Source organism: Kryptolebias marmoratus, linkage group LG8, assembly GCF_001649575.2.
Source record: "Kryptolebias marmoratus isolate JLee-2015 linkage group LG8, ASM164957v2, whole genome shotgun sequence".
Classification (NCBI taxonomy): domain Eukaryota; kingdom Metazoa; phylum Chordata; class Actinopteri; order Cyprinodontiformes; family Rivulidae; genus Kryptolebias; species Kryptolebias marmoratus.
In genome coordinates this window covers 25,058,467-25,082,168 of record NC_051437.1, presented here as the reverse complement: position 1 = coordinate 25,082,168, position 23,702 = coordinate 25,058,467, and the positions used below count along the sequence as shown (strand labels likewise).

General features: G+C 38.9%; 1 protein-coding gene across 6 annotated transcripts; it reads right to left on the bottom strand.

The window, feature by feature from the left end:
- Nucleotides 1-1,104: 1,104 nt before the first annotated feature.
- LOC108233111 (Ral GTPase activating protein non-catalytic subunit beta) lies at nt 1,105-23,478 on the bottom strand. Of its 6 annotated transcripts, XM_017411334.3 has the most exons (32): nt 23,323-23,478; nt 22,274-22,495; nt 20,019-20,221; nt 19,687-19,853; nt 19,410-19,596; nt 19,072-19,203; nt 18,596-18,774; nt 17,662-17,730; nt 16,857-17,008; nt 15,763-15,994; nt 14,101-14,302; nt 13,805-13,972; nt 13,048-13,162; nt 12,748-12,895; nt 12,549-12,613; nt 12,304-12,448; nt 10,972-11,102; nt 10,385-10,567; nt 10,143-10,291; nt 9,367-9,554; nt 9,147-9,250; nt 8,882-9,034; nt 8,683-8,748; nt 8,112-8,321; nt 7,157-7,315; nt 6,582-6,750; nt 6,352-6,474; nt 6,127-6,263; nt 5,930-6,038; nt 5,696-5,774; nt 4,759-4,907; nt 1,105-3,860 (listed from the first exon to the last, which is right to left on the bottom strand). In XM_017411334.3, exons 2-32 carry the CDS (start codon nt 22,448-22,450, stop codon nt 3,667-3,669), a joined length of 4,644 nt encoding a protein of 1,547 aa, XP_017266823.1. In that variant the 5' UTR covers nt 22,451-22,495; nt 23,323-23,478; the 3' UTR covers nt 1,105-3,666. The 6 variants fall into 6 exon arrangements, with proteins under 6 accessions (XP_017266823.1, XP_037832912.1, XP_037832909.1 ...); XM_037976984.1 differs by lacking the exon at nt 17,662-17,730; XM_037976981.1 differs by lacking the exon at nt 23,323-23,478 and having other exon boundaries at nt 10,972-11,093; nt 22,274-22,450.
- Between the last annotated feature and the right edge of the window lie 224 nt (nt 23,479-23,702).

Here is a 23,702-nt window from a genome sequence, read left to right as displayed (position 1 = left end):
ATATATACAAACGGAGACGTCAGTTTCTGAGGTTTAAACGTTGGAAAGAGGTCCTATTCATGCTAACAGGTGATTTACCTGAGCTATTTAAAATTATTATGATTTTAAAATCTTTCCTAGAATGTTAAACTCTTAATTGTTAACCATGTTTAATATTCGAGGGCTGACCTTTCATTTAAATAATAATAATAATAATAATAATAATAATAATAATAATAATAATAATGAAATTCAGCTGGTTTAGCAAATGTGAGAAAATGGCGCCCTCTGGTGGTTAGCAGCGTAGGTGCAGCTTTCAAACAGGCGCTGTTAAATAAAATGTCACTTTCTGCCTCCTCAGTCGGGACATTAAAACATTTATAAATGCCCTTTGCCTCTGTTTGTTACCAAAATAGGTCATGAACAGCTGGACGAATTTTAATTAAACAATAACTGGATGTACGTCTACAGCTGATTAGAGCCGATTCAAGATTCAACTGACTTTAAAAGAAAAAAAAAAATTTGCTAAAACACAGTTAATTTCACAGATATTGACCAAAGATCTGGTGTGGTAGTAGCTGAGAGTCATTCACAACACATATCCTAATAAGTAACATTTTGTGCAAGATCTTTGTTTAAAATTTTTGCCATGAACTATCGGAGTCGACAGCGTCTGTTGGCAAAATGTATCAAAACACGAAACGAATGTCAATGAAACTTTCAGGAAATAATCCCTGTATATTCTTCTATAACTATAATTAACTTTTAGAGTCAACGTTTAAGAATGTCGTGTTGTGAAAGACAGTCATTCACAACACGTACCATGAGCACGACATGTCATAATATCATGAGATTATGAATTACATTATTTTCAAGGTTTGTCCAAAGTCTGTTTATTTTTATAAAAAACAGTGTTTCTGTTTGACCAAAACCCTGTCAATTCTTTTGAGATCTCATCCAGACTGCTGTATATCTGCTGCAGGCCAACATGTTCTCAAATATTTTAAAAAAACCTAACATTTTGTTTAATTGTGGCTCCGATTAGAGCTTTAAACTTCTGAATTACTGTTAAAAAGTAAGGCTGGTGAGGAAAAATAAAAAATCAAATATTAAAAAGTGGAGAAATTAAAATGTCAATAATGGTTTTAATTGATGCATGTTACATTCAATACCCATTGTGTTCCTCCCACACATAATTACAAACATACATTCTGTTTGCCGTCTCAGATGCGGAATGCAATGGACAACTTTAAATGCCTTACGCTATCATATATTTACATATTCTTCCACTTCTGTACATGGCAAGTCCTTAAATACGATCAAAACATTAGAAGAGTAACAGGATACAACGTGTGACTGATTGTGTGTGGTTTCTTTGAAGCATATTTAATGTACTTTCCTTCCAAAAAAGGCATGTGCGTACAGCACTGTCATAAAAAGTGAGTCACAATTAGACATGATAGGTTAAAAACGCCACAAAGCCTCTTCTTCATTCATATATCACAAGATAAAACTCTTCCTTCAGCAGGGTTCTTCGTCCAAAATGCACAAAAGTACAAAAAGACATGTAAGGTAACAAAAAAAAGGAAAATAAAATTAAAATGTGCTCAGTGCAATAAGACTTTCCAATATATCCTAGAAGCTAAGAGGTGTTTGCCCTGTCCCGTGTCTGTGATAAATAAATTCACATTGTTACAGGCAGACAGTCAGAGGGCTTACATCAAAAACAAAAAGGTACAGTGAATAAACAGTAGTGGAAAAAAAAAAAATCATAAAAATAAAGTTAGACAAATATTTGTGAAGGCATTTCTAACCTTTACTTAGCATAACTGACAGTTTAAATATTCTCTTTATGGGTAAAAAAAAAAAAACAGCTTGTAGAGGACTGTGCAAAGTTTCAAGCCACCTGTTAGTTTTTATTTTGCTTGAAAAAAAGCCCAGACTTTATGGGAATTTCTAAATAAGTGCTGAGAGATTGTTCCTGAAGCTTTTTAAGTGTTTCCACAAGTTCTCTTCAGACATTTGCCTGTTCCTTTTAAACTTATTTTAAGTCCGGTCCTCAAAACTGACCATTTTCAGAGAAACTGTGTTTGTTAAACCAATGAAGTTTGACCGATGAGTTAGTAAAATATAAAGAGGCTCCTAAATCTAACAGATGAACTGAGAAGTCCAACATGTTTAGTTAGATTTACCAGTAACAAAGAAAAACATAAGTTTGAGCTCGAGTTTAGATGCTTGTTTAATGTTAAAAGGATTCAAATGTTGGCGTTAAGTTGGTGAAGAAGCAAAAAGCCCATTTCACTGAAAATAGGTCAAAAATAAAACAGCCAATATCCAAAGAAAACAAAACCTGGATCAAAACCAGTTTGAACTTAGTCTACTTCTTTTAAAGCAAAATATAAAATGAGGTGGTCCCAGATTTGCACAGCACTATATGATGTTAGCTACACCGAACATTTTGGCCAGTGAATCCGTTTTTTAGATTTTGTTTGGAGGAGTAAGACACTTAAAACTGCGCTACGCTTCTGTTTGGTACTGGCAGAGACATCAAACCTAAAATACGCCTTCAGTTGTTTGAGATTAGCCCTGCAAACATTAAGTGCAAACTCCAGGAGCTCTGTAACAGCTCTCGCTATCAGTAAACCCAAACATTAGGAGTAAACCCATTTTATCGTTAGCTTGATTAAAGGGGAAACAAAAACAGAAATTCTATGAAACAGTATTATTATCTTGAAAGTCATTTGTTTCTAAAGTGACAAAATTCCATTTTTAAATGCCACAAGCAGGATTTCTGGGGTTCTGTGACCTCTTGTAGTGTCAGCTGAACGGCTAAACAAACACACAAATAGCCGTGTACACACACACACACACACACACACGCGCGTAGTGGTGGCTGTGTAACAGGATGACCATGCACAAAGCACACCTATGAAAAATGACACCCATATTTAGTAAATAAACACAAAAATCATTCATCAGCTGAAAAAAATATATAAAGATCTGTGAGTTTGTGTTTGCTGCTGAAATGGCCAAATGCGTGATCACATTAGGAAGACTATAGCAGGTGTTGGCAGGTGTCTGGATGTGAAGAAGTTGTTGGAAACTAGATTATGGGTTTTGGCGATAACGGAAAACATCGTAGTGATCCTTACATGTTCGTATGCTTGTCAAACAAAAACCAAAACAGATTCAGACACATCCTATATCACCAAACCTCGTGGAAAATACTCACATCCCAGGGTTTACAGAACAACCTTCTTAAAAGTTCAAAAGGCCAACAGTGTTACTAATGTATTGCATTTAAAGACAAGCAAAAACTCATTTTTTTTGCCACAAAGCATAAACCTAAACAAGGAGAGAGACAGCTACTGCTAAACTCCAGCCATTCAGATCTCCAATAAGCAGCTGTAGTACAGAAATGGATGTTATTTTTCTACCTTGGCATGGTTCTTGACACTTTGATCTCAGAGTCAAAGGCAAACAGTGTTGATATATGTGTTCATATAAATACCAAAATAGTACAGTATAAATATAAAGATTCTGTGTGTGCATGTGTGCACGCACAGTTGAAAATGGTATCTAAGTTTAGAATGAGGGTGTGTGTGTGTGTGTGTGTGTGTGTGTGTGTGTGCGCTCGTGAGCCAGTGTTAGGACAGGACGGAGGTGAGGTGAGGGGAGGGGGCAGGGTTAGAGGTGAGGCTTTCCGTCCCCAACCTCGTGGAAGAGTGAGGTGTAAAACTCGGGCTCCAGCTGCTTGTTGCGGTAGCGCTGGACAATCTCCGTTATTTTATGTTTTCGCCTCACATGAGGAGGGTTGTACAAGTCACTCTCCAGGCGCTTCCGTCTGCACACGTTGATGACGGTTTCGCGCACAAGAAATCCTGAGAGGAAAACGGAGAAAAGCCATCAGCTTCCAACAGGAGCAAATATCAAGAAACAGCTTGATGCTTTTAGGGAATGTGGATTACTTTGCACATAATAATCGTGTATTTATTGGGACAAACAGCCATTTTTTAGTTAAGACTGATTAAATGCACAGAAAAGCAATCGCAATAAAAGGATTTGCTTTTCAAATTAAAATCTCACCCACAGATTTGACGTGATGGGGGTAAAATCTATTTTTCGATGCATCTTATTGAAGTCATGACAGATTCTGAATCGATTTCCAATCGATCTTGTTGACTTTAATCTGAGCTGCCATTTTAAGAGCGTCAGCAGAGTATTTGCTGCTCAGTGCAGTTTGTCCTAGTAGAGCTACCGTAGCTTCCTGTAGTTAAAACAAGTTGCAGTAAAGTTGTTTTCACATATTCTTCATCATATCGTCACTGAACCCTGAAGAATATGTCTGCAAACATTAGCTGAAGTTATCATACATGGTTGTCTTTAGTGATGACTTAGAAACTTTTGATTTGTGTATAAATTTCCACTGATAAACAAGATGCTAACTGGGTTAGCTTTTCTATGGCGTTTTCATTGTTAAGTTAGCATCTACGCTAATTGTTAGTCAGCACCTGTGATAAATAGCTATTCTTGTCATGTGTTGTAGTACTTTTTATTAAGAATGAAAATATATAAATCAGTGTTCATTAATGTAAAGTAAGCCACAGTGATTTAGGTTTCAAGATAATCAAAAATGCATCATTAACTGATTCATAAACTGATCATTTCCTGTGATGCATTCAGATCTTTTGATTGTTTCCTTTTTGGAAACAAATGTTTTAAAGAAGTGGTGGGGAAGGACTGGCATGTTAAGTCAAAGAAATCCATCAGATTTGTTACCTAGAGCTCGGCGGCTGACAACCATTCCGTCCACAAGAGGAATAACCATGCCAAATTTGCCTACAGCTCCATGCAACCGGATCCTGAAAAGTCCCGTCTTCAGAGGGTGAATGAAGATCAGAGGAACGTCCTTTTCCAGTAACCCCGACCTGCAGCAGGGACAACAAAGGGAGAAGTGTGACAACGCCTGTAAGTTATTTCCCACCAATCTATGCTTATATATTTATGCTTGAAACAGAAATGACTCCACTGACTCATTAACAGAGGAGTAGTTTTGCCATCTGTGCAACATTCCTGCTAATAAACTAACGTTAATAGTATCCAAAATAGTTTAATCTTTGTTGGAAGTAGGAAAAGAAAGAAAAACAGTCTGTTTTTGTTTGGTATTGACAGAGACGTCAAACCTAAAATACACCAACGGTTGTTTGAGATTAGCCCTGCGAACGCTAAGTGGAAACTCCAGGAGCTCTGTCACAGATCTCACTGTCAGTAAACCCAAACATTCAGAGTAAAGCCATTTTAAATTAGCTTGATTAGGAGAAACAACACTTTTAACAAACACTTTTTCAAAAACTGCTCATAAATATAACTATTTTAGGCAGTGTAAGGAAGAGTCTTAGTTGATTTACTTTAATAAAATATCTTAAGAGCAAACCTAAACTAAAGGTGACAAAAGCAACTGAACGTTTTACAAAAATTGCATTTTCATGAAGGACTTTTCACCCAGAGAACATTTGCCACTTCTCTGCCACGCTTCTTTTTTTTTGTATGCCTGCTTTTGCACACACCGCATGAACACTTCCTGTTTTGCAATAAAGGTTCGAGCACAGCTTTGCAAAACAGCTTTTTTTTTCTTCTTCTTCTTCTTCCGTTTTGCACCTGACCACGGCAGGTTGTTCAAACCGACAAAGTGTTTTGAGTGTTAACCTTCGAGTACCTGCAGGAAGTGCTGTTGCTCAGGCTAGCCTCTAAACCCGTACTCGTTTCCGCCAAAAGATCAGTCAGCGGGAAGTTCTCTAGAGACACAAAAACAAACGTGCACCATTTGATTTAGCTCATGAACAAATTGTTTACTGAACACCCATTTTACACTTCAGGCTATGAGAGTTTCGAATCACCACTAGCACTCAGTGGTGCCCACGCAGTGCAGATTTTAAGAGTATGTTCATACCAATATCATCAAAGCGCTCCACCCAGACTACAAACACCTTGGTTTCAGGACCCAACTGGGTGTAAGATTTTCCAGTCGATGACCTCTTTGCCTTCACCAAAGGACTCAGCTACAACAAACAGATCAATTCAGTGAATTTAAGAAAATTAAAGACAAACACAAAATCGCATTTAGTTATTGGATAAGCAAAGCTTCACCTTTTTGGCCGACTCCAAGTTCTCAGAATGGTTGGGGAACAGCTCCAGTGTGAGATTGTGTTGTCTAGGTATACCAGGCATGAGGTCTGTGTTGGTGTCTGCCTCCACGGTGGAGTCACTGTGCACTGATGACTCCTCTGCAAAACAACAAAGAGCAAACTACAACTGCAAATCCTTTTTTAAAAAGACATCTGTAAATTATTACTGAAGATAATGATTACACACCTGAATTCTCTATTAGAGATGGAACAACAAAGGCTATCTCAGACAGAGCATCAGCATAGTATAAAACCTTCTTCTCGCCGTTGAACACCGAACCACCCGTGTCCTCAGGAGTAGCTGCTTCTTCTGCAACAACATTGATTTCGTTACAGCACTGCTAAAAACAAATGCCATATTAGAAATTTGTCCAAATCCACCCTTACATGTAGTGCAGGAGTGTCCATAAAGATTACCTGCTTGTTGTATGTCATTGGTGTCGAAGCAGGAGTTCAGGGACCAGCTGGTATCTAAGTGTCCGGTCCACCCCGGGTGGCGTCCCACGTCTACAGACCAGCCCAAAGACAACAGGAACTCCAAAAAGTGGGGCTGGACGGTTGCTGATGACTCCACGTTCCTCAAAATCTGATCACAAAGAACAGATTCATTAATAAACAAAGATACTTACAAACGTAGTGAAAGAAGCAAAGGGGGGATATGTTTTAAAGCATATAACAACTTTTCCAAAAGTCTTCTGACCACTCAAAAAAAGAAGACAATTTATTTGGATAACTGAATTTAACACAAACACAAAGCTGACATATTTTGCAGCTAAAATATGAAAACTTATCATTCATACAACTTCAGACTCAGTAGTGAACTTCCTGAGGTGCTCAGCAATACACCGGCAAAACCCTCTGATGGTGTTATTAGGTACTGCACAAAGCACATACGTTCAAGGACTCACTCATTTGATACTAACTTGGCTACATGAACTGGTTTTCTTCATATTAAATCAGCACTGAAAAATAATCAGTGTCTATTCCCTCACCTCAGAGCTGCTTTTCTGTCCAGCCCTCACATAGAAAATAAAAACAGTGTCAAACGGTCGACAGGGAAGCAAGTCCAGGTAGCTGATGTCATCAAAAAATCCTGGCAAGGATGAGTCCAGGCCAATGAGGTGAGGAGGAAGACGACTGTTGTTGGGTTCCTAAGAAGGAAGAATAAATAAACTTTAATCATGTTAACATTTTAGTTTTTTTGTTTGTTTGTTCTGCAGAAATAAATACAAAGAGAAACCAAACCTACAAGTGATTATAATATAAGAGATAATCTAACTAAAGAAATAGCATTTTCCAGGAAAAATAAAGTGTGAATGTTGAGTGCTGAATTACTTTGTTGAAGAAGCTGAAACTGAATTGTTAAAGCTAAAAGAAACAGAACACTTGATATAAGACAAAAGAAGCAAAAAGCTACCTAAAAGCCTAAAGTAGCATAATGCTAGCGAAAAGCTAAAAGTAGGGAAAGGGTTAGTTAGAAGCTGTGGAAAGTAGCTAAAAGCTAAATGTAGCAGAACAGCTAAAAGTGAAAAACTGCAAAATGATACTTCAAAGCCAAAAGTAGCTAAAGGTAACAAAACACTAGCTAAAAATAGTAAAAGGCCAGCTAAAAGGTAAAAGTAGCAAAATGTTAAGGAAAAACTAAAAGTAGCATGAGAAAACAAAACAGAGCCAGTTTGCTGAAGCAGATTTCAAAGAGAAGCATGTTTTTTATAAGAATCAAAGAGATCTCAATGTATTTCTGAGGAGAAATATTTGCAAATAAAGTTTTTTTTATTATAAAACCTCCTATATTCTGAATGTTTTGGTTTATGTATGGCTTAAATAGTACAAAGAAGTTGTTAAATTGCTAAAAACATACAGAAAAAAATGAAAACAGTAAAACAGTAGTGTGAGTACTGGCTCAGCATTTACACAATAAACTATTAACAAGTTATTCTGACAAACCTTCAGTGCCTCCAGAGACAGAAAGCCAAACTGTGAGAGGAAGAGGCGTGCTGTCTGGAACTCCTGGAAGGGCGGAGGGGGTTTGCAGTCCGTCTGTGGGTCGGGGAAAGGCTTGGACTTCAGGATTTCCTCGCTGCGTCGCTCCAGACTGTTCTCATACTCTATCTGCTTGGTCATCAGAGTACGAAGCTTGTCGTGTTGAATTTCCAGCTGGAATGGAGATTGTGTGATTTAAAAAAGGTTTTTAAAGCATGTTTGATGAAAAACAGCAGAGAGCATAGATTCTTTTCTAATCCGCACAAGAAAAGGCCCGCATCCCAGAAAGATCTCACCCCTCCAAGCTGAGTTTGGGAAAGAACTACCGTTTAAAGCCTACACAATCCAATCCAGTTTTCCTGGCCCTTCAAAAAGGTGGCTACAGAATGAATTAAAATCATCTATTCCTGCAAGGGCACAGCACTGGATTAGCAAAGCACCCAAAACGATTATCCCCAGACTAACAGACTTCACCCCTTTTTTGTGAGAAAACACCCAAGTGAAATGTTTTTTGTTTTCCTGTCCAACAACTCACGTGGGTTTTATTACTCATCAGTGAACTTGTGGCTTTTGAATCATCCTCATAGCCCATACATCCCACCTGAGTTTGTACAATAAGAAATGATGTAAAAAATGAGTTCTCATAAAGCTATATTCCAGCCGTAACTGCAAAGAAGAGCCCTGAGCCACCACACATCTGGATGCAGGTTTACAGTTAGCAACAGGTTTCTCACCTCCCTACTGACTATATCATCCAGGTCAGGAATGCTGACATCAGCTTTGACAAGAGGGATCTTATCGACCTCTTCTGGGAAAGGCCTTTGCTTGACGTTGTACTTGATGCCCACGCCGTTGTTGGGTGTCGGACGGCCCTCAGGAACAAACATCTGTGAGGAGGAAGGATCAGATTAACAGACATAAAAACTGAAGTTTTACACAACTCTGACGTAACATTACTTCGAAAGGTCCATTATGAAGTAATCTACAGTGACATCTCACCCTCTGATTGGCCCGAGCGCCTCTTGGTTGATGGAAGAGCTGCATCGTCCAGGCGTGCCGTCCAGCTGTCCCACGGATCAAAACTGTCACCGATGGACTGGGGTCTGGGAGTACACATGCTTTCAGTTATCAAGAAATAAGGTGAATAATTCTACATACTTAATGGATAATACAAACCACTAGTTATTTTCTAAATCTATCAAACTGTTAGGGCACTCACTCTGCTCATTGCCAAGCGGTTGTTCCAGCATCGCAAGGATAACAGAGTTGTCCAGGACGAAGTAGCGGAAATTGCTGACTCCTGTGGCACTTAGCCTGGCATAGCGGATCAGGGTGTCCTCATTCAGCAGGCTGCAGGTGGACGCTGGTCCACTGGGAGAAGGGAAGGACCCCAACACCTGCATGATGCTGGGAAACACCACAACAACACAAGAAGGGACATGAATTAGAGAAAATCTGGGTCAGGCAAAGCAACACGTTTTACATTCCAACAGGCTCAGTTCAAAATTTGTAGAAATAATGATTCAGAATAATAAAAAAAACATTTTATGTATTTTTTAAATTGTATATATTGTATTTATTATTGTATACAATATTTTCTGAAGCATCAGGCAATGTATATAATCTTTGCTGGCTATTTAGGATCCAAAGAAGCATTAATGTGCTGAAGCATTTTAAAAACTTGTAAACGAGCAAAAGGTGCAAGACAAGATAATTATCCATGTTTAAAATTAAGGAACAGATGCTAGAGCTGGAGAAGTCCTGCTTGCTGCAGTTTCCCAGTTGTACCAGTCAGTCATTTGCTGCCTGGATATGATTCAATTCATGGTGGCAATAAGTTGATGTTAAAATATTTGCCTACAGGCTGAACATTGTTTTGACTGATTTTATGCAAAACGACGAGTGGAAGCTTTTACATTCACAAACATTTATACTTCAGTTTTAAAACATACCAACAGCAGTCATTGGTTTTCGCAAAAACTTTTGAAGTCTCACCAGGATAACGAAGCCTCAGCAGCATCCTTCACCCTCATTGAAGCTGGGTTGTGCTCCTTCTCTCCTTTATGACGAACTTCCTGTTCTTGACGAGATTTACTACCAGAGATTCCTAGTTCCACTATTTCCAACACTTCCATCAAACAATCCTAGCACAAAAAAAACATTTAATAATCAAAACACACCTCTAATTTTATGAATTCAACAATTATTTAAGGTCAAATTTTCCATCGGTCACTTGCCTTCTCGTCCAGCATGTCGGGGTGCTCTGTGAGCCACACACAGAGGAACTGGAAGGCAGCCACAATCATGGAGTGAAGGTCTCTTGACTGAAGAGGAGCTGGACGGCTACACTGGTACACAATGTAGCCACAAATGGAGCTGACGGCACGTTTACGGTCTGAAGAATCCACTCCCACCTTTACCTGATTAAACCAAAACACAAACAAAATGTGGCTCTGATGGATCTGAAACATCTTATCTGATGTAGTTTAGTTTATGTCACTTAATACAATCTGTACAACTTTTATGGTTTAACACAGTCGTGTCCGGTCCTGGTCCTGGAGAACCACCATCCTGCATGTTGTAGTTGTTTCTCTGCTCTTCAGCATGTCTTCAAGTTCTGCAGAAGTCTGTTAATCACTCATTCCATCAAATCAGGTGTGTCACAGCAGAGAAACATCTAAAACATGCAGGATAGTGGCCCTCCAGGACCAGGACTGGACACCACTGAGGAGCACTGAAGAGCTATTTACTTGGGACTGAATCACCAAGGATCCATATTAGTATCAGATATGAACAGGCTGTGTGTATTCAGTGTCTGCGTTACCTTGGCAAGCCCAGCCAGCAGCTCCAGGGCAGCGAGCGAAATGCTCATGTCTTGTCTCCACTGGGAATTGAGCCTCTGAGTGACAAGGTGGATGCTGCGCACCAGCAGGCCTGCCGCAGTATCTGGAAGAGCTAGACCATATAACACCCCGAAATACCAAACACCGCAAAAAACAATAAAAATAAAAAACCAATGCAGAGTTAAAGCAACACAGCTGAAATATTCCACATGACATGAGCTCAGGGGGCCCATTTAGTAAAATATTTCGTGTTAAAGACAACATGCATTAAGTCTGAAAACATCAGAGGATACAACAATAAACAACCTGTTTAATTGTAGGAAAATAAACTGAGTCAGGACTGAGTGATGTCAACACAAATTTTGTATGAAAAGGCAAAAACATGTGATTATTGTCTTTTAAAGCATAAATTGAAATTTAAGTTAATTATCCTTTTCTAATACAGATTTACAATTATTTAACACAACTAATTATCAAGTCATGTGGTCATGGCTTAATGAGGTATAAACAGAGAAATGAGCTCTCATAATTCACCTCACAGCCCCAAATGCTTTCTCAGTTTAACCTACTGTCAGTGTGTCGTTAAACCATAAAAACAGAAAAAATAACTATATAAATAGTGTGGAAAACTTACTCATGTAAATATTTCATAAATTTGATTTCACAGGAACACTGCGAGAGTCCCGTCCCACTTTCTTTCTGTACAGTTTTGTGTAAACTGTGCTAGCAATTCAAAATAAACAACATCACTCAGCCCTGCACTGAAAAGAATAAACATTTGAATCACTTTAATCAAAAAGAATTGTATTTTTTACAAAAATTCTAGGAAAAAAGGAAATCAGCAATCTGGTATGGGGTCAGGAGATAACAGCTTCAACTGGGACTGAAAATAAATATTGTAGTATTCTAATATTGAAACACTTACATGTACTAAAATACATGTACAGACATAAAATTTGTGTTAATTATTAAACTTCCCCCATGGACATGTTTTAATACTTTTATTTATGGTTCTGATTTTCTAATATTAATGCTGTCATCATTCTGGCCTCATACAGACAGAGAACCTCAAACAGTTTGTTAAACAGCCTCACAGCAAATAACTAAATCACCTACAAAGACATTTTACCCAGCGCTTCTTAACTCTGCATACCACTTTAACCACGTTAGCTACAGAGAACAAACGAGTTAGTTTATCAAACTGCATGCTGTGTGAGCACTTTTAATTCTGCCTCCAGCCTGTTAAGCATCATCTGACCGAAGCAACGTTGTTGTGTTAACCGACAGATCAGTGGAGCAGATGTACTTCTCACCATAATCTCTGAGCAGCGCCTGTGCAGGACGTTCAGAATCTGGACTGGTGGCCTCTGTGCTGCCTCCGCTGGTGAAGCTGACGCCACTGTTGGTGCGACTGTGATTCTGACCCCTCAGCATCACGTGGCTCCCGTCGATACTGCCCTGAAACCACAACAGAGCAGCAACGTTGATGTCCCGTTCGCATCCAGCACTTTTAAATTTCTCATCGTTTATCAAAGAATGGGAGTGATCGGAGCCTTACGGTTTCAGTCTGTGCCCCTATGGACTCTAACAATGCTGAGTCTTGCACAATATTCAGCATTGCACCTAAGAGAGAGAAGAAAGTTAACAACAGAAATACTGTATACTTAACATTTAAAACAGGCCAGTGTAAATACTGTAAATACTGGGAATAACCAGTAGCAAAGTAACCAGACAGAGTACTAGAAGATAACAGATACCCAGGATGAGCTGTGTGTTAGTGGGGTCAGTCTCAGTCTGCAGCGCTCCTATGAGGACATTGACAAGACGTAGCCTCAGAGACAGGAAAGACACGGGCTGGTCATGAGGCCACCCATCCTCCTCATTAAACTTCCCCTCCAACAGAACCTATAGGACACAAAGCACAATTATTTTTATAAGTTATAATTATTCAAAGCAACAAGTTATAATTCATTCTAACCCTAACTTGTATAAAATCAGCCCTTCAGTAACCCTTGCATTAAAAACCAAAAAGCTCAAACAGACTGTAAAGCAGTTACCTCTGATTTGATGTTGCCAAAGTGATGCGGCAGCGGCAGCATGGCAAGAAGGATGTTAATGGAAGCTCTCCTCAAGTCAGTAGGATTTACATAGATCTTGAATTTGGACAACTCCCTAAAAATAATATAGACAGAAAGAGAAATAAGTGATAAAAAGAAACTATAAGAAAATATGGCTAAAAGAATATGATTTTTCAGTAAAAAATAGCCCATAACATCTTAAAAAAAATGATAATTTAGCATAAAATTTTTGGTGCCGCTTCACAAATTTATAAAGGCTTTATTAATGCTTTATAAATAGGTTATTCAATTAACAATAATTAATAAAAACACCCTTACATTGAAGCGGTGTCACTATTTGGCAAGATCAACTACCGTACTTTTATTCATTCAGGTAAAAGTAATTTACAGCTAGTTGCTCCTGTTTCCTTTAACTAAATAACTCTAAATACCAAAACAAACTTTTATCTGCAGTGCTTTTAGTGCTTACATGCAAGTAACTTACTGAGAAAAGTTTGATATTTGAAATCTAAATTATGATGAATAAAAGTACAGCACTTGATTGTACCAAACAGTGGCCATAATTCAACGTTTGAACAGTGTTTTATAAACGTTTGTTAATGTCTTATACACTCACAAATACCATATTTATAAAGAAGCCATATTGTGAAGCGACAACCTATTTTTAATTCTTAAGTGAGTGAAAGAGACAATTTTTTTATGATTTAAAAATAAAAAATCTGATTTTAAAAGCTACCTGTCTGGCACAATTGTCTCCAAAGCAGCTATGAAATAGGGCACGACAACATTGATGCCTTTCAGGTCAGTACAGAAGAGAGAGGAAGAGTTGAGAATGATAGAAGCCAGGACTGGTCTACAGATGAAATCGGAAATCTGGAGACCCTGAATCAGAACCATGTAGAACCTGCAAACAAAGAGGAAGAACAGAAGAACACCATTTAACCTCCTGGCAGTAAAATCGTACCACCGTATCTATGCTGATGACACTGGCAGAAATATAACTTGGCACTGTATTGAAAAAAGCTTTACTACCTGGACAGGTAAACGGGAAGAATTTCCTCTCCGGTTTTTTTGCTACAGAAGATGCGACAGAGCGTCCCGCAGGCCTCGGCCCGCCCTGCCTCATAGCTCTCGGGGAACTCATTGATATCAAACAGTGGGTTGGGCACCATGGAGTCCGTGGACATTTGGGAACCCTTGCGTCTCAGCTCCAAACCCACCTGAGTGGCTATCGCTGGAGGAGGTGTGAAGAAAAAGAATGAAAGAACCCTAAATTGTTATGTGGTCGATCGTGTTCGTGCACGCACAAGAAACAGGCAAACACAGACGTATCTACTGTATGTGAACAATAACAGGTAACAGCAGAAATTTAAAATGTAAAAACAAAAACAAAAAAAAGCAGACATTTATTCACTGATACAAAAGAGAAGACATCAATGATTCCAAACTGACACTCACATCCTTTGAAAGCATTCGGTAAAGGAAACTCTGACACAAAGAGTTTGCCAGTAAAGCTCGACCAACAACTGTTACATACATGTAGTGAACTAGAGCTAAAATATGTTATTCACTTGCATGCCCACAATGCAAAGTCCCTGTGTCAGCTTCCTTGATGTTGCAATTATATGACTGTCACTTAAAAGTACAGATCATTCAATTCATGCACCGAGGCACGAAAGCAATAAAAATCACAACTCAAGTAAACGGACAACGCAAAAAAAAAAAAAAAATTACAAAAATCAAAACATTAATGCTGAAGTTGAGGGGGGTCTGAAACGCATAAATCCAGATTAGCATAAATAAAAGGAAACAAAAAAATAAAATGATGTGGCATTATCAAAAAACTGGCAACATTATGGCTGAGACAAATGGTCAGTTGGTGAAATCCATTTCATCACCTTTAGGGAAAACGCTGGTAAACTTTGATGTATGACAAAGAATGGGGACATAAAACGATGGCGATAATGGCAATGATCATGAGGAATTCAACTGAAAAGCAGGAAGATTTGTCAGGAAACGCAAATCAAGTGAGGAAAAAAAAAAGCTGCCATTCCTACTTACAAGATTTATAAGAAAGGAGAATTTGGATAAAAGAGGCTGCAAGATAACAGAAATAGTGGAGAGACACAAAATCAAAGCAGATCCAATATTTCAGGATCAATTCATAATCAGGCATGAATTGTATTTTTGTTCTCGTCAATACATGACTTTTGACCCATTACAACTACTGACATTAATCAGACATGGTAGACACGTGCAGGACATTACACCAAGAAGAGAAATCTAAACAGAGAGCCAATAATCAGCCGAATATCTTCTCAAATGATGACTGTATGTGTTGTCATTAACTCCTCTAGAGATGACTTTCCAAATGATAGGACTATAACAACCCCTTCATATGTAAATTTAGCCTGATCAGCATTTAGTCAGGTTTAGATGCAAATAAATTAGGATATTTCCATCTGATTCCATGTGGCCACTTCTAACCAAGCCCTCCGCAGACAGAAAGGCACAACAAAGTTTCAGAGAAAAAGATGGAAAAAGGAAAAAATATCCCAATAAACACAGTAAAAAAGCAATAACGCCACAAACACGTAACTCCACAAAAAAACACACACTAATGAACAGCAACTTAACACACACTTGCTCATGCATCAATTAAAAGTCCATTATCCAGTATCTTCGCCTTCTTACCGGTCATGCTGGGGTCTCGGCTGAGGCCGCTGTGGAGTTTACAGTGGACCAGAGCGGCGTCGAAAAGCCACTGACCAAACAGGTTAAGGATGCTGTTGACCTTTGGCCGTGCCGGGGCTGGCAGCGGCCGGGACTCCAAACTACTCTGGTTGGGGCTGGACAGCAGGGTCGGGGAGGACGTCGGCTGCTGCTGTTGCTGCTGGGACGCTTTGGTTGGTTGACTACTGCTGCTCTGCAGGGTGGGGAGAGGACATCGAAGTGAGTTTTAAACGTCTTGACCATTTCAGCTGAGAGGCTGTTCACACCTGGTTCTTCAATGCGTTTTTAGCCATGACTGTACACTAAATACAGGTCCAAACGGCCTCAGTGCACGCTGAAAACATTTTTACTCAGACCCCCTTCAAACTGCTTTTTTGGTTTGTTTTTAGGTTTTAAGGTTCAGTCTCAAACTAAATGTCAGTTTAATCAAAACAGTTTACAGGACGTTGTATGGGTGAGTTTCTCTTTGGTTTAATGTTTGTTCTGATTGTTTTTAGAGCTGGTTGGACCCACTGAGGTCACTGTAAGATATAACATGCCGTGTCGACAACAGTCTGAGCAGCGGTATGTCACTTTATGTTTAACTAAATAAACAAGGAACAGTTTTATGGGTTAAAATCTTCTGTTTTTGCTTTGACACAAAGTTAGGTAATCAAGTTTATTAGTCTAAAAGACAACTGAAATAGCTCTGAATTGTGTTAATGTCAAAATAATAATATAGTTCAGACGTCTGATTTGTATTGTAGTTTTCACAGAAACATCAGCAGTCCTGCTGTCACATCTGACAGCCCAATAAATGATGCCCAATCGCAAAAATGTTTTAGGGTACACACTTAACCAGAGCTGACCACTTCCTGTCCAATCATCAGAGACAGATTACACACGGCACATACCAGATCACAAAAACATGATATTAAAAGAAGTGAAAAACGCTCTGATAGAAAAAGTTAAAGTGTTGACTTGTTTGTAAGTCAACTCCTAACAATACAAACAAAATAAATGATGCAACAATAAAAACGAACTGAATGTCTTCACTTTGAAACAATCAGACTTACAGTTGAACTCTTGCTTGCAGTTTTAGTGACCACTGCATGGCGCTGCTTGCGGCTGTGAGGGGGTGTAGTATTGGTGATAGAGGGCGGCGGGGACATGCTCATTCTGTTTACTGGGGTGGGAGGGGCGCTGTCGGCTCTGGGACGTGATATACCTGTAACAAAAAAAGCCAAGCAAGCAGAGTAAACACTGTTTTCTCTTAAAGCTGGGGTCGAATTACTCAGAGATGATGATGTGAAGAGATCAGAAAACGATTTGGTGGAAGAAGCTGTGAGTTAATCAGGGAAGGTGATCTTCATTTGTAAACATGCAAGACAATGGTTAGATATGAATCACCAAGAATCGGTTAGCATTAACACTGATTGACTCTTTATGCCTGAAGGAGGCCCCTTGTTGGTGAGCTTGTAGTTAAGTTTGAATAACTGGGATGTATCATTTTGCTGAGTGACAATACCCCAAGTTTTTAAAGTTCCAGTGTGCAACATTTAACCTAATCTAAGGCACAAATGCAATATATTTGTACTAATGCAGGAAAAGGGGAACTTTGGTGTTTTCATTACATTAAAATAAAGCAAAAAAAATACTTGTCACATCACCCTTACTCACTACAGTAGCCCCAAAGGGACAAACCAGATCTGCTGCACTTTTTGTGACCACTGTAACTTAAAGGGTGTGTGGGTGGGGTTAACTGCACACTTCTCTTCAGATGCTACACACTGGACCTTTAACTGATGAACACCACCAATAAATAAATAAATCATCTGTCCTGAGTATCTCATTATATGATGCATCAGCTGGTGTTGGTACCATGAGAGAGCAGCACTGGACAAAAAGAGAACACCCTCTCGCGTACATCTCTCTTTTCAACAGACACACCTACGGCGTAAAGAGAAAAATACATACTGACATGCTTCTATTCAAATGTTTCAAATATATATATATATGTCTATAAGTCAGAACCGCAATTTTCATTTTATACAGGAACAGTGTCAAATGATTACTGGGGAAAAGATAAAGTTTACCATAAATGATCTAAAAGTAAAAACTCCCATGTTTTGTTTAGTTTGCTCTTTCAAACATCCAGCTTTTCACAGAGAAGTTAATAACTACAGTGTTAACATACTGCAATGAATCTCTTGTGAGTAGAAAACAGTCAATGTTTTTAACAATTTAATTAGCCTAAAAGCCTATTTCCTGCTGTTTCCATCCACCACTGCAACAGTATATACAACAAATGTGTTCTTGGTTTTCTAATTTGATTTATTGTGGCCATCTGATGTTTTAGAACAAGAAATCTGACTGTATTTACTGTCCAGTCTCACACAAAGAGTGAATATTGTGCACACTGTGATTCTGTCACTTTGAAATGAGGAACATTCATGAAAAACTGGACAATTTCTGAATGTCTTCATTTTAATACACTGATGATGCAAACTATGCCTAAATAGGGCCAAATATTCACGCCAAACTAATATTTCTGTTGTTAAATCATCCACATGCATGCTTTGATTAAAATATACTTTAGGACAAAAAACGTTAATCTAACCTAAGTTCATTTTTACGTCTTATTAAATGGAGACTTCACTTGTACAGTGAGATCGAGATCTTACTAGCTTGGAAAAATCACTACATGAGATCTTTTATTCTCGTTTTTAATCAAATAATTCTGACATTTAGAGCAAATATCTCTCTTTAAATTAGTTTTGAGTATCATATGACTGGGTTTTCAGCATCTTCTTACCCAGGAAAGCATCCACTAGACAGCTGATGCCCTTCATGGCCCTGAAGAAGATCTGGGGTAGCTGTTTTAAACATGGGTGCAGTACTACTTCATGGGGGATTCCACTCGAGTTCAGAAACTGTTCTTGAAACTTCGGAGTGGTGCTCACTATCGCAGGGTTGCTCAGGTCCACTGGATTGCTACAAATAAAAACAAAAATATGACGCACATTCAAGATTTGAGTAAAAAGCTTATAGATCTATGACTGAATGAACAGGAATGCCTTAAATAACAAGATGAGTGATGGGTAAAATCATACAAAACAAAAGGTCAATTATTCAGAGTTAAATATAATAAAATTTGTTTAAAGGAAGGAGAACATAGACAACTTCCTCTTCCCCTTAACAAACGTGAACAAATAAACTGTCATTTCAAGCTATTCTTTCTTTCAGTTTAAAAAAAAAAATAATAAAGACTTTTATTGAGGCGTTATGCACCCGATCATGTGGAGAAAGCGATACCACGTCTGTGCCACACAATCGTTGTCCATCTCTAAAGGAATCAAGTTGGCGTCCTCGTCAGGAACTTTAAAAGGTGGGAAGGATGGGCCGTGAGTGAACCGCAGAAGTCTGTTTTGTCAAAATGGGACAAAAATACAGACGTTATTACACTTAGTAAATAATACTGAGCCACTGTTAGGGCAACTGTTCATTTAATACCGTTTGGTTTTTCTTTAGTTTTTTATAAACTGATTTTTCTTATAAATAAAACTCAGTTAGATGCAAAATTCCTTCAAAACTTTTCCCAAATGAAGCTGAACCTGATTTACTCTTACCTTGAGGTTAGACCACAAGTTACTCTGCTCCACTGCTCTATAACAGGAGGGTGATGTCTCCAGTTGGATAGCATTTCTCTCGCTGTCTTCCAATATGGCGGCGTGGGAAAGCAGCGCGCGCACGCGAGCAGCCACACCTCAAACAGCACTGCCATCAGTTTCTCTGCCAGCTTCTCTGCTACCCCGACTAAACACAACAAGCACCATTGGATTACCGTTAGTCATCAGCACTGATTATGAAGAAACAAGCGAGCAGATACTTCGGGAAGAGGCTTACCGCCGACTGACGGCGGTGCAAGCAACGTGTCGTTGATGCGAAGCAGGAAGAGCAGCAGCACCTCCCAGGTTTCCCTCACCATGGAAACAGACTCTCTCGCCAGCTTCTGGACTGCTGTCAGAACCTGCTGGCAAAGCCTGATGTGGTTCAGACTATGTTGCTCAGACCTGGAGGTGAAAACAGTCAAGTTTGAAAAATGCAATACGGAAAAAACGAGCAGCTTCTGTTGATCATCTCTTGGCATAAGCTGTCACCACTGCACATTTAAACAGCAGACATTCTAGGAGGCATCTATAGTTAAAATGTAAGTGCCAAGAAATATTTCTACATACCTTGGCACGAAGACGTTGTAGAGATGCTTGAGAATAGTCTGGACGTACATATTGGGCTCCTTCACCACAGGCTGAGGCATTGAGTCCCTGGGTGACACCAGGGCCATCATCCAGTCCGTGTACACGTCCACACACAGCTTGACGGTGTCCCCCTCCAAAGGGAGGGTCAGGCCATAACAAAGCACCTCCATGGTCCACTTTACCTGAGAACCAGTATTAATTTTTCAGATTGGAGTGGATGATTTATTGAAGCACTTGGGTTTGCAGAAGATTGCAGGGGCTGTTTACTATCACATGTGAAGCTAAACATATTTTTAGTAGCATACTTTTGAGATAATGCCATGCTATGTTGACAGTCAGAACTATCTCAAGAGGGTCATAATGAAGAGTTTAGCACTTCTGATCCACAGTGGAAAAACAATAAAGGCCAAAGGTTTATGTTAGGATGATGACAACTATAAAAAAAACACTGCTACTCTCTTTAAAAGCCTCTTCGTCTCTTAGTCAATAAAAAACAGGCCAGATTTAAAAGAACACCAGATTATCATTTTGTGACTTTAACATCAGCCTACCTGCATAAATAACTGACAGAAAAGGCAAAGCATGTTTTACTCTATTATATCTTAATCCAAATCTTTATAAAGTCACAAATAGAGTTAAAAAGTCTTACTTTTGCACACCTAAAAGCTCCATATTTATATTAAACTTTTAGTATAAAGCACCACAGTAACTATGTTTTAATAATTGACTGAAGTATTGCATAAAGCCTCAGGGTTTTTTGCCCTTCTGAATTTTATCCCCAAGAAGAGTCTTTAAAAGAGTTGCAGCACTTCTGTTGCTCTGTGCACCAGAGAAACATTACCAAAATATTTTTAACCTTCTCTCACGTTGCTGTCTGACATACGCTGTCAAATTATTAATTGAAGCTGCTGCTTTACTATGAACTTCGCTGAACATGAGCTCAAAGCGGTCTGTGTAAGCAGTCGTTCCATCCCACAGTTTTCAACACACAAGGGTGACTTTTTAAAAGGAGATTCCTTCTTGCACAAAGAGACCCAAAACTGTGTCTGTCTTTAAATAGGCAGGCTTAATGACAAACGCAAGTTGAATCAGCCTCGGTCAAAATCCTACAAACTGACTCAGGACAAACTCAATGAAAAAAATTCAGTAATATCATATATTGTTAGTTGCAACACAGTTTAAAACCTGCAGTTTACAAAGCTTTTATGTAATTAAATACGCAAAACAAAAGACATAAACGTGGGCACTTAAGTTTTGGTAATTCTGACTAATTTCGAATGAGAAGCTGAGGGTGAACTGTGGTCTATTCTGTGTTTGTGATGCACAAACTATTTCTGTAGCCTCACTCTTGCCTTTACATGAAAGATTAGCTACAAAAGATATATCCTTGAGCAAAAGCCATCACAACCCAAAGGAATTTAGCCTAATGGAAGGTAAATGGATGTTGAGACGATGAGAAAAACACTTTTAACTCAATGTCAAGTCTATTTCAACACACATACTCATTATCTCTTTAGTGAAACACGCTGGTGATCATACTCAGCCTTTATTGTAGCACAGGGAACAGGGAAGCTGCTTGGTATAAACTGAATAATGAATAACGCAAAATGCAAAACGGTTATTTTCAACGTTGTTTTAGTCTGCACACTTCCTCTGGGTGATTTGAATAATTGGTTACACAATAAAAAGAAAAAAGACCAAACTCAACACAGCACTGTAGTTTGACCCAAAATCTCTAAATCACTAAAAAATGATTTACAGAAAAGATATGGAAGCTGCTCCTTTCTCTCTCTCTTTTTTATTTAGTTCTTAAATGGAGTAGGAAAACGGAAACACCACAAAATAAAAATGTTGGTGTGGAAATAAGTGTGGAAATTACATAAATTAAGATTTAACTTATTTTAATATTTACTTGTAAAACATTCAAACTTGAATTTACGATTAGCATAAATTTTAATTTGTTGTTTCTTACAATTTATTGGATATAAAGTGCCCAAACTTGGCTCTATGTAAAAGATTTGCATCTGGTTGTAAGTTGTGAGAAATGCATCACCCAGTAATTTGATAACACACCAGAGGCAGAGCCATCTTAACTGGCTTTGCCTGGTAAATATACTAAGGTAGTCACATGGAGAAGGGCTTTCAAGGCCAGTGAGATTTCCATAAATGGAGGCAGTAGCTTGGTAGGAATTACTTCAAATGATTCAACGTTACAAAGCGGACGACTTTCTTACCTCTTTGTCCGTTTTGAGGATGTTGTCTGTGGCGACGGGGCTCACAGCCGTGCCCAGGGGTTTGACCACAGCATTTGCCACCTCTGTGCCCACGCTGGGAGGGTAGGTGTGCAGGACGCTGAGGTGGCCCTGGTCACTCTGCACCACCAGCTGCAGCGAGCGCCACTCGGAGTACATCCTGCCGAAGTCTGTTGCTCTCCGCTCACGCCTCCTGCCTCCCACCTGCAGACACACAGAAGTCATTTTAACACTGAAGGTCTTTGTTTGTTTATCCAGTCCAGTTCAGTTGTTGCGTTCACCTAAGAAACGCCCATTTCTTAACTGATCTATGTTTTCTATGGAGAAAAGAAGCTGTTCAACTTTAACTAGTTAAACAGGTTTTGTTTTTGTTTTTTGCAAATCTCACGTGGCAAAACATATCAGAACAAAACACATGACAAGAAACATCAGAAAACAATAACTTTGCATGAGCAAACAAACTAATATATTCGGATATAGTTTTAATAACGTCAATAAGAGAACGAGCTAAACGTTGCTGGAGCTCCCTACAGTAACAAGTTTAGAGAAAAGATTGTCGCCGCTTACGTTTTGTCCTTACTTTAAAGTGAAAGTTGCCTAAAAGCTATAAAATACCAGCTGGGTGTTGGTGTTCTGGAAGCTTAAAGTAACTAAAGAAGTCATTAGGATCGTTAGCAAGCAGAGGGATCACAACCAGGAAACGGATCTTAGATTGAGTAGCTCGTTAGCGTTAGCTAGCATAAAACCTTCTTCCTTATTAGCTTAACTTAGCTGTACGGTTGCTTAAATGTTACAATGCTTTCTTACTGAACAAGTCAAAAGCTATTACTAGTAAAGACCGGTGGCTTTATAGGTCCACATATTATTTGTTTGAAACTACGTTGTATTTAATTTTACGTTACGAGCTAGCTCGCTCTGCTAGCCTCTTCGTTGACATTAGCTCGCTGTCTCTGCAAGCTAACTGCCCAACTTTGCAGCACTACTATCGTGTGTTCGCGGGCTAATTAAGCTGTTGTTTTTTCTCTCTTTACCTGGAACAACTGGAGACGTTGTCATAACAGAGCTCGGAAAAAGTCGCAGGTTGTGCTTTCTGTGAAACCCTGGTCTAAACCAAAACAGCTTCCATCTTCGCAATGTCAGGGTTCGATGGGCTAACGGTGGGGAAACAGAATCAGGTGTTGTGTCGAAAAAAGCAACCCGGTCGCGGGAAGCGCATTTCAAGGCTTTTGTTTTTCGCTAATGACGTGAATTCACAATCATAAATGACAAACTGACCTATAGTTTTCAGAACATTTGATGATACAATTATCTAAAATTATTTTTAAATGATATACGGGTAAATAGTGGGTTCCTGGCGTTGTAGGTTGCCAGGGTGGGAGCCTCTTGCTATTCCTAACCAAAAAGGAGTTTC

Excerpts from the sequence above, each read along its gene's own strand:
- LOC108233111 (XM_017411334.3), bottom strand. The coding sequence starts at position 22,450 with ATGTACTCCGAGTGGCGCTCGCTGCAGCTGGTGGTGCAGAGTGACCAG. Across the intron at positions 13,163-13,804 it reads GAGACAATTGTGCCAGACAG|GGAGTTGTCCAAATTCAAGA; the intron begins GTAGCTTTTAAA and ends TATTATTTTTAG. Across the intron at positions 11,103-12,303 it reads GGCGCTGCTCAGAGATTATG|CTCTTCCAGATACTGCGGCA; the intron begins GTGAGAAGTACA and ends TATATGGTCTAG.